The 11,291-nt window shown below is 44.5% G+C and overlaps 1 protein-coding gene across 1 annotated transcript in view; it reads right to left on the bottom strand.

Moving 5' to 3' along the window:
- Window positions 1–298: 298 nt before the first annotated feature.
- Window positions 299–11,291, bottom strand: part of LOC137379978 (polypeptide N-acetylgalactosaminyltransferase 15-like) — a 134,108-nt gene continuing 123,115 nt past the window's right edge. Inside the window, exon 10 of the mRNA XM_068051427.1 lies at window positions 299–448. Coding sequence (XP_067907528.1) covers window positions 299–448 — 150 coding nt within the window. The remainder of the gene's footprint in view (window positions 449–11,291) is intronic.

Raw genomic sequence — 11,291 nt, 5'->3', positions numbered from 1 at the left:
GAGTATTAGCTGAATTTCTTCCACAGTGTTACAACTGGAATTTAGAGTTATCAATTGTGCCACATAATGTAGTCCATAATTGTTTATCTTTCCCCGTCCTGTTCAAAGATGGCCTTGGAAATATATAAAGTTTGCTTCCATTTTATTGTGAATATTTTCTTCAGTACAACAGAAGTACAAGGCACACTTTGTTTTCAGCAGTCTGAGTGCTGTGCATCCTTGAAATGCTCGACTGCTCTTGACTAGACAGGGGCATATGAGCTGCAGCTGTCACACAGTAGGTGTCGGAGATGACAGCTCATCTCTTGTTCATGACTATCAGTTGCTCGAATCGCCACAACTGCTTGGTGGTGTATTTGTTGCATGGTCTCAGAAACAAGTCCTTGCTTGTTCCATTGTTTATTGCCTCAATGCACTTGCCAGTAGAGACATGGATAATTTCTCCACTCTACAAAGGAAAAGCAGAGTATCTACTTAGATCTTTGTAGCACAAGAAACACATGTTCCTGGTTAGAAATGCCACAAATCTGACACAAGATCTGTTTTCTTTTATAAGTATGTCCCACACTCATGTTTTTCTCCTTTTATTTCTCTACAAGAGCTATACAGTTGCAAACAGCCTCTTTTACTCAATGTAACTTCATTTAATTTGCTGATTTTTTTTTCTGCCTTGAATCTATTGACTCTCAGGACCTTTTGTCTTCTTAAGTATTTTGCTACTTTTATCCAGAATTGCTTTCATAGAAAATATGGGCAAAACGTTTCAAATCCCCTGCACCACTGGTGAGACCTCGTACGCAGAGACTGCATTATTGGAAAACTAGCAGAGACCCGCAAAACATTTGCAGTCAAATTAGTACCTTTATGGCAAGAGTACTTCTTTAAATATAGGATTTCTAGTTATTCTTTCACTAATGACTTGAACAAATCAAAACTTCTGACTCTGGAAAAAGTGGCATTAAGCTGTCCAGTGTAAAAACAGGTCAACACATATAAATACACATTTTGTCAAGAGTCTGGCCTTGTGATTTGTCTATAGTAATAGACTATGAAAGTCTAATTGGGAACTGTTTTCTCCTGAGTTTAAAAGGCAGGTTTACATCTGAAGGGCTCAATATTATTTGAGGAATAAACACTCTATTTCCTTGAAATCTGCCTGTTATAATATCAGCATCTATCATTGAAGAAAACCGCTTCCTAAATACCAATCTTGTCCCATTACAGATCCTTGTTTAGGATTCAAGTTTCACAGCAACATTGTAACTGCTCCTTCCTTGAGTCTAAGTTTGTGTTGTGGCATGCCCATTGGAATTAGACTGTGTAGAACCTCTGGAGGGTAGAGACTGTTATCATCTTCTCTTGTCTATAGAATCAACGCTGATGTCTTCTTTTAATTCACTGACAGCTTTTCTATAACTTTCTCATTCAAATCTAGTGAATCTTTATTTTTAGCATAAAGAATAGCTTTTGAATAACAAGTTGTATCAAATAATTGCCCCTGCCATTTTGCCACACTTAACCAATTCCACCATCTCATCCACAACTCCCATGCCACCCCTCCCAAGCCATTCCCTCCCTCCCATGCCATCCCCATCATGCCATCCACATCCTATTCCTTCTAATCTCCTATGCCATCCCCATCCCACTCTGGCAACCCTATCTCTCCCATCAATCCTATCCCATCCCTCACAGAAACAATCTCTCCAGCTGGGTTAGCTTTGTTGTTGGGCTCCCCTTACCTTCTGCTATTTTTGTTTTCCACCAACCCCCCACCCCGCTGCCGCCACCACCAACCAGTGGCAGCTGCATGTGTGGCACATGCTCCAGTCCTCCGCACACCCCATGTGGTTCTACATGCGCCATGCACTGCCCACCAAATAACCCCACCAACAGACACCCTACTTAAACTGATCAAACAAAACAGTCCAGTCAGACAAAAACTGAGTATTATTATGACTGATGTGAGTATACTGCAGGTTTCTGCTCGTTAGTGTCTACGGACAAAAATTCATGGACAAAGCACCCGTGATTTTCTGATAGGTTGCCTACTTTGCTCAAGCTCCCACAAATGGCATGGGATCATAAGAACATAATAAATTGGAGCAGGAGTAGGCCATTCAGCCCTTCGAGCCCACTGCACCATTCATTGAGATCATAGCTGATCCTCTACTTCAACACCATATTCCTGAACTATCCCCATAAACCTTGATGTTTTTAATATGTAGAAATCTATCCATCTCAGTCTTGAACATGCTCAATGACTGAGCCTCCGCAGCTTCTGGGGTAGAGAATTCCAAAGATTCACCACGCTGAGTGAAGAAATGCCCTCCTCATCTCAGTCCTAAATGGCCTGCCCCTTATTCTGAAACTGTGTCCCCTGGTTCTGGACTCCCCAGCCAGAGGAAACATCGTTCCCGCATCAACCCTGTCGAGCCCTGAAAGAATTTTTTATGTTTGAATGAGATCACCTCTCATTCTTCTAAACCTCAGAGAATAAAGGCCCAGTCTATTTAATTTTTCCTCATAGGGCAAGCCCTCCATCCCAGGAATTAGTTTGGTGAACCTTCCTTGTACTCCCTCTATGGCAAATATATCCTTCCTCAGGTAAGGAGACCAAAACTGCACACAATACTGCAGGTGTGGTCTCACCAAGGCTCTATATAATTGCTGTAAGACATTTATTTTATTTATTTATTTATTTAGAGATACAGCACTGAAAAAGGCCCTTCGGCCCACCGAGTCCGTACCGACCAACAACCACCCATTTATACTAACCCTACAGTAATCCCATATTCCCTACCACCTACCTACACTAGGGGCAATTTACAACAGCCAATTTACCTATCACCTACAAGTCTTTGACGGTGGGAGGAAACCAGAGCACCCAGCGAAAACCCACGCGGTCACAAGGAGAACTTGCAAACTCCGCTCAGGCAGTACCCAAATTCGAACCCGGGTCCCTGGAGCTGTGAGGCTGTGGTGCTAACCACTGCGCCACTGTGCCGCCCACATCTTTACTCCTATACTCAAATCCTCTTGTAATGAAGGCTAACATACCATTTGCCTTCTTAATTGCTTGCTGTACCTGATTAACCAGCTCCTCCACCCCTCCCGCCCTGAAATTTTTATTACTCCTCCCTCCCCACCAGGTTCTCACCTCGGAACTCCGTGTGGAGTTCCGAAGGCATGCAGAGGCTGGACGGAGGCCGTAAAATCGGTGTGGGACGGCAAGTAAGTTTATTTGAATATAATTACTGTCAATTTAAATATGCAGATGAAGGCCCCACTGCCAGAGGGTGGGGGGGTGCAACACTGAGGTCACCCCACCGCCGGTAATATGTGAGGGCCCTTCTCGATGTCGTGTGTCAAGGCGGGGCTTTCCCCACAACATTTTACTGGCCTCAGCGCCACGACCAGCAGCGTTGAAGGGCCGGTAAAATTCAGCCCTGTATTTCTATTTTTCCTAACAAAGTGGATAAACTCACATTTCTCCACATTGTATTCCATATGCCAAATTTTTGCTAGAACACTGGTGCCAGCATGGTTCAGGTGAAGTCGATCCCAACGGTACAGCTCCCACTTTCCCCTTTCTTGAAAGATTCTGCCCTCCAATTTTATTTTTTCCAATATACATGGACATGAATATTGTATTTATTTACATAAAAGCTTTTGTCACAGGAAGTAAAAAAAAGTAATAGTTGTTATATGAACATACGAATTAGGAGAGTAGCAAATATAACACCTCTATTCAAGAAGGGGGGGGGGGGTGGAGACAGAAAACAGGTAACTATAGGCCAGTTAGCTTGGTGTGTGTTTTGGGGAAGTTTTAGAATCAATCATTAAGGAAGCTATAGGTGGGCACTTAGAGAAACTCAAGGTAATCGGGAATAGTCAGCATGGTTTTTGTGAAAGGGAAATCATGTTTAACCAATTAATTGGTGTTCTTTGAAGGACTAACATGTGCTGTGGATAAAGAGGAGCCCATTGACGTCCTGTACTTGGATTTCCAGAAGGCATTTGACAAGGTGCCACATAAAAGGTTATTGTGCAAAGTAGGAGCTCGTGGTGTAGGGGGTAACACAATAGCATGGATAGAAGATTGGCTGGCTGGCAGAAAACAGAGCGCATGCATGATTGGCAGGATGTGACAAGTGGATCCCGCAGGGGTCTGTGCTGGGGCCTCAACTTTTTACAATTTATATCAATGACTTAGATGAGGGGAGCAATGGCATGGTAGCTGAATTTGCAGGTGACACAAAGATTGGTAGGAAGATATGTTGTGAAGAGGACATAAGGAGGTTGCAGACTGAAATAGATAGGTTGAGCGAGTGGGCAAAAATCTGGCAGATGGAGTATAATGTGGGAAAATGTGAAGTTGTTCGCTTTGGCAGGAAGAATAAAAAAGAAGAGTATTACTTAAACGGAGAACGACAGCAGAATTCCGAGGTGCAGAGGGATCTAGGTGTTCTAATGCATGAGTCACAAAAAGTTAGTATGCAGGTACAGCACATCATAAAGAAGGCTAATGGAATGCTATCCTTTATTATGAGAGGAATTGAAAATAAAAGTAAGGATGTGATGCTTCAGTTATACAGGGCATTGGTGAGACCACATCTCGAATACTGTGTGCAGTTTTGGTCTTCTTATCTAAGGAAGCATGTGAATGCATTGGAGGTGGTTCAGAGGAGGTTTACTAGATTGATACCTGGTATAAGTGGGTTGTATTATGAGGAAAGGTTGGACAGACTGGGCTTATTTTCACCGGAGTTTATAAGAGTGAGGGGAGACCCGATTGAAGTATATTAGATCCTGAATGGTCTTGACAAGGTGGATGTGGAGAGAATGTTTCCTCTTGTGGGTGAGTCCAGAACTAGGGGGCACTGTTTTAAAATTAGGGGTCGCCCTTTTAGGACAGAAATGAGGAGAAACTTTTTCTTTAAAAGGTTGTGCGACTTTGGAACTCTGCCTCAGAAGGTGGTGGAGGCAGGGTCATTGAATATTTTTAAGGTGGAGGTAGATAGAATGGCCTGCTTCTGCTCCTAATTCATATGTTCAAATGTATGTAGGAGCAGGAATAGGCCATGTGGCCCCTCGCGCCTGCTCCGCCATTCAACAAGATCATGACTGATCTGATTGTAACCTCAACTCCACATTCCTCCCTACCCCTGATAAACTTTCACCTCCTTGCTTACAAGAATCTATCTAACTCTGCCTTAAAAAATATTTAAAGACTCTGTTCCCACTGCCTTTTGAGGAAGAGAGTTCTAGATTCTCCCACAAGAGGAAACATCCTTTCTACATCCACATTGTCAAGACCCCTCAGGATCTTATGGTTCAATCAAGTCGCCTCTTAATCTTCTAAACTCCAGGAGATACAAGCCTAGCCTGTCCAACCTTTCCTCATAAGACATCCCGCCCATTCCAGGTATTCGTCTAGTAAACCTTCTCTGAACTGCTTCCAACATATTTACATCCTTCCTTAAATCAGGAGACCAATACTGTACACGGTACTCCAGATGTGGTCTCACCAATGCGCTGTATAAATGAAGCATAATCTCCCTACTTTTGTATTCAATTCCCCTTGCAATAACTGATAACATTTTATTAGCTTTCCTAATTACTTGCTGAACCTGCATACTAACCTTTTGCAAATCATGCACTAGGACACCCAGAACCCTCTGCATCTCAGAGCTCTGCAATCTCTCAACATTTAGATAATATACTTCTTTTTTATTCTTCCTGCCAAAATGAACAATGATTCTACAAAAACTAAATCCCCCTGGTCCAAAGAGACCGGTTCTAAATAAACCTTTCCTAAATAGACCAGTCTCAAACAGACCAGTCTTAAATATACTGGTCCTGATATTCTTTGGGGATTTCCTCAGTCTGTCCCAGGTAAATTGCCTCAAATAGATGTTAAACGATTGTTTCCGTCATTTGCCTGGGTTTGTGCTGGCTTGCTGCCAGAGTAACAATAGGACACGTGGAGAACCTCACAGAATTTCAGGCCCACATGTTCTAAATATACTAATCATAAACTGACTAGTTTTAAATTTATCAATCCTGAATAGACCAGTCCTAAATGCAGCAGTCAAAATAACTGGCCCTTGCACTCATCCTATATACCCTGTGAAGAGAATGGATAAATTAATGTTTTGAGTGTAACCCTTCATCAGAATTGAAAAACAAAAAATGAACAAATATTTAAATAGAAACTGAACAAAGGGCAGGAGGAGGCAAAAATGACTATACCATAGCTTACAATCTGTTTAAAGAAAAGCAAAAGATGTCTAGATGGCTGAGATCTTTATAAATTAATATTAATTTAAATGGAAGAAACAAAGTGTGTGAATAGCTGAAACACAGTCCTATCCAACATCACCATCACCAGCATGTCTTCTCATTAAAAAGTAGAAGTTATAGTTAAGATCTGCAGTTATTAAAGTCGTTGTTAAGGCTGGAGTACCCAGATGAGGTATTGTATGTTGGGGCACAGGTGGGTAGAGGCCGGCTGATACTTAGGATAGCGTCAACACACTGTGCTGGTGTAAAAGTATATGTTCTTGGTGTGGGCCTGCTTTTCTCTGTTCAGACCATCAGACTCCACCCTATTTAAATTCCAGATTGATATATCTCCCATTGCTTCAGCTATCCACATGCTTTTAAAAAGCTAATTAAGTTGTTCTTTAACCCTGCATTCTGACTATCACTGTCAGTGCATGGCTTCCACAATGTTTCAACATGTTGCCAGGTTGGAGAGGCATGTGCACAGCAGGAAGTCATTGTTGATTGAAATTGACCCACCTACAACAGTATAAAGGCTGAAATCAGCAAGCTTGTGGTTAGCCATAGTGAAAGGCTAGTGCTGACAGGAATCATTCTTTCAGCCTGAATTTGTTACTTTCTTTGGGTATTGTACTGTCGTGTAGTAACATTCAAGTGCCTTGGAGTCTACTGAGCTGAATCTTAACTTGCAACATGCTACCTATGCTGCAGTAGCTTGGACCTCTCAGGAGCGGCATCAGCTTGATCCAGCCCAACATCCACAGAAACAGGACTAGCAACTCCAGCAGCAGCAGCAGCTGCCTTCTCCATAGCCACACACGGTTGTAGGGGACAGAGGGGATGGACACAGAGTTGCAGCTCAAAGAAAGTGATACCTCCAGTACAGGCTCTATAGGCCAAGGGTCAGCTACCCCACACAGCACTGCCTAATAGGTTAAGGCTCTCACGGCAGGTAGTTGAGGCCTTCTGGAAGCAGACCTCTGTCCAAGAAGTCCAAGTGGCCACGCGTTGTCCGTGGCTATCAGGTTATTAAAGCCCTCAATATCTTTGCATGCGCTCCTTCCAGGGATTTGCTGATGACACCTGCAGGATTTCACAATCTGCAGCCCATAACTGCATCACCCAGCACATCGAGACCTTGCTTGCCAAGGCTGCAAACTATACCCACTTTGACATGGCTGAAGCGAGTCATACCCAAAGGGCTGTCGGCTTCGCTTTACTCGCAGGATTCCACAGTTCCAGGGGGTAATTGATTGCACTTGTGGCAATCAAGGCATGATCAGATCAGTCAAGGTCTTCATTCATTGAAGGTCTTCCACTCCCTTAATGTGCAGTTAGGCCGTAACTACTGCAAGACCATCATGCATGTCTGTGCCAGGTATTCAGGGAGCTCATTATCTGCAGGTGCTCCTTTCACCAAACAGCCTCAGCAGTTGGGTTCCTGGGAGACAAGGGCTACCTACTGAAGACTCAGCTGCTGACCCCAGTGAGGAACCCCATCACTGAGCCATAGGAGAGGTATAACAGGAGCCATGTTAGTACAGGGGCAACAATAGATCAAGCCATTTGCTTGCTCAAGATGAGATTCTGGTGCCTTGACAGATGTGGAGGTGCCCAGTAAGGGTCTTCAGGATTGTTGTGGTCAGCTGTGTCGTTCACAACATGGTGCTACAGAGAGGAATGGAACTGGAGCAAGAGGAAGTTGAAGACCACCCGGCATACTCGGAGGAGGGGGAGGCTGACATGCCATTAGTGCCTGCAGTCACACACCTGGCTGCCAAAGAAGCCTGCGACAGACTCATCCAGGCATGCTTCAGTTGCAAAGTATGCTTGCAGCAATCTACACTTTTTATCAAGAGCCTTGTGCAATACCCCACAGTCCCCAACACACCTTCCAACAGTCACCCAACCAAACATCACAGTCACACACTTTCCCCTTCAACAAGGCTGTTCATTTCATTCACCGACGGAGAACTGACCAGAGTGAATGGAGAATACAACAAAGTAGAGGCCGTAAGAATGAAAAGTTCACATAACCTCATGCTTTCATTGAAATAAAGAGCATTAATGAAACATCAACACTATTGTAAACTTCCAAGTGAATCACTTTGTGCAACTAAGATGTCTTCCTCATAAGCTTTCTATGACTTCTACATGGTGTTACCTCTGTGGCTTCAGATGAGCTGGAGGCAGGCTGCTTATTCTGCTGCTCTGACACGAGATGCCTGTGGCAGATGTTTTCTGGGTTTTGGAGCCCATAAGGGCCCTGCCAAAGACTGCCCCACTTGCACCAGTGTGGGGCAGACTCAGTCATCGGAGCAGGAGGCAGCATGTGCAATTCTGTTGGCGCAGAGGGCAAAGGCTGAGAAGTGAAGGCACCTTGAGAAGCAGCCCCACTGCCATGTGCCCTTTCTCCATCTTCCCTCTCAGTGCCCACTTGTACCTCCCTGCTAACCAAGAGCGAGAGAGCACTGGGCTACATGTCAGTGTGGCGTTGAGTCACCAAAGTGACGCTTTGCTTGATCCTCTGTAAACTGGCAACCTAGGTGTGCAAACCATTGGTGTGGGCCAGCATGCACTCAGTGGCCTTCTACGTCTGATTCTCCATGAGTTTGGCCACCTTTCCATGGAGGTGGCCATTAGCACAAATGCCTGAGACATCATGGTGCTCATGCTAGTGATAGACTCCTCCATTCTCTCGGCAAGGGTATGCACTGCCTTTGGAAATGCTGACAGCAGCTCACACATTTCCCATTGCTGGTCCCAAGTTCCCTTTTCATTGATGACCCCCAAAGCTCATTATCTGAGCAGAGCTTGGAGTGTCCTGTCTGGCGGGAACTTTCAACTTCTGTCCCTGTCTCCAGCACCTGCTCCTGCTCACATTTAATGTGCTCCTCACCATGTGTCACCTTATCTATCTATAATGTTGGACCCACTGAGGTGTAAGTATCTGCACTGGTAGAGTGTATGTAGGAGTCATGTGATGGTGCATCCTCAGAGTGCTGGTTCTCCTCTGAGGACTCCTTGGGCTCCTCCCTCATCTTCTTTGGGACCCACGATGGGCCTGTGGGAGATGAAAGACATGAGTTATTGCTGAAAGTAAGTGAATTAGGGTAGAAATTTATCTCATGTATTAGTGACATCAATTCAATATGAGTGACAGTTAAGTGACAAGTGTTTCATCTAATGTTGTCACCAGTTCTCTGGACCACCCCGATCCCTCTATCGCCAACAGACAGTACATGTGCTACCCTGCTGATCTCCAGGGTTTCCTCCTCCATCATGGTCAGGGTGACAATAGCTGCAGGTCCACCCACGGGTCTCTGCCTCCCCCTGGATTTGTGGGCTCTCTTCTCCTGTAATGAGAAAAGGCAGAGAGCTATGAGTACGAGAAGTGAACTGATTGCTGAGGATGGACGGAGAACACTTGAGGAGGGTGATTGTGATGAATGAGTGCAAGAGGGCAATAGAATGAGGGTGAGTGTGAGATGGAGGTTTCAGGAGGAGGCTGGAGAGAAAAGAATGTGTGTAACAACAGGGTGTGTTGGTTAGAGGAGCACTGTGCAGGAGAATGCTAGAGAGCTGAGCGAGTCATGGCTGCCAGCTGAGAGCTGTAGGACACTCACCTTGCCGGACCTCATGAGGTCATTAAACCTTTTGCAGTAAAAACAGAAAATGCTGCTGTCATGCAGGCCCCCACCTGCCAAGAATGAGGCACATTAATTTTGCCACACGGACATTACATTTCAAATTGTTGCTGCGAAGAAGAGAAAGACAAAGGTTTGCCAGGCCCCTGGCTGGAAAGATATTTTTGTATATTAACAGACAGTGCTTGTAGACAAAGGAGTTATTCCCTGCTCCAATTCAATCCACGAAGCCAGAAGTCGTTCTACCAGTCAGTCATGTGAATACCCTGCTGGCCAAATTGGGGAGTTTTAAATTGTAGAGACAGTGTTCGAACTGAAAGCTGAATGCTGGACTGAAGCAGACCTCCTCTCCTCCTGTCTGCTCCCATCTCTTTCTCATGGAACTCCAAAAACCGATTGAAGACACATGAACCCCAAGAGAGAAGTCTCCTACAGTGAACAACGTTTAAGGGGAATACTGGGCCCCACCGAAAAGCAAGATCTACCTACAAAAGTACTCTACAGTGAGCTCGAAGAACCGTAACAACAACTGTTCAGGTATTGCCTCAAACCTTTCCACTCTATTTTTCTTCTGCTCTTTTCTGTCTCTATTTGCATGTGTGAATCATGTATGCATGCTAGCATGGGTGCGTCGTGTATCCGTAGGCGTCAACTGAATTAGAGTTTTAAGTTTCAGTTTAATAAAATATCACTTTCTTCTTTAAACCTAAGAAAGCCTGTTTGTGCTTGTTTCTTTGCCTTATAATTGGAAAGCGGTGAACAAGGATTCACCAAGCAGGAGCTGGTAGTGCAGTTTGGAAAATTGTGCAGGCTCAGTCCCTGAATTTCTGTCCATTACGGTCAAGAAATACCTGAAATGGCTTCCAGTATACTGCGTATTAACCCATGTCATATGGGCATAAGGCGTTTGGCATCCAGCAGGATGGAATGGTAGAAAATAGAAAATAGTGCACAGGACCAACATGCCCCAAATTAATAATTAAAGAAACACACAGCTGTTGGAGGCAGTGACTATCACAACCATTATTTCCACTCACTGGAGACTCTGTTGGGTGCACAATAACTAGCATGATGACAGGACGGACACCAATTTCCAACTTTCAGCTGCCCAATTATCATCCTGAAATCGGGCAGAACACAGAATCCAAGCATGTGTCTCTAACTGCTGAATCAATTAGAACAATAGGGCTTGGAAATACCTTGGGTGTTATAAGTTTTACATTTTTTCTATTCATTCATGGGATGTAGGTGTCACTGGCCAGGCCAGCCTTTATTGCCCATCCCTAATTGCCCTTGAGAAGGTGGTGGTGAGCTGCCTTCTTGAACTGCTGCAATCCTTGGGCTGCAGGTACACCCACA

This window comes from Heterodontus francisci, chromosome 2 (genome assembly GCF_036365525.1).
Source record: "Heterodontus francisci isolate sHetFra1 chromosome 2, sHetFra1.hap1, whole genome shotgun sequence".
NCBI classification, from domain to species: Eukaryota; Metazoa; Chordata; class Chondrichthyes; order Heterodontiformes; family Heterodontidae; genus Heterodontus; species Heterodontus francisci.
The sequence above is the reverse complement of the archived record's forward strand: the minus strand, read 5'-3'. Positions and strand labels throughout refer to the sequence as shown.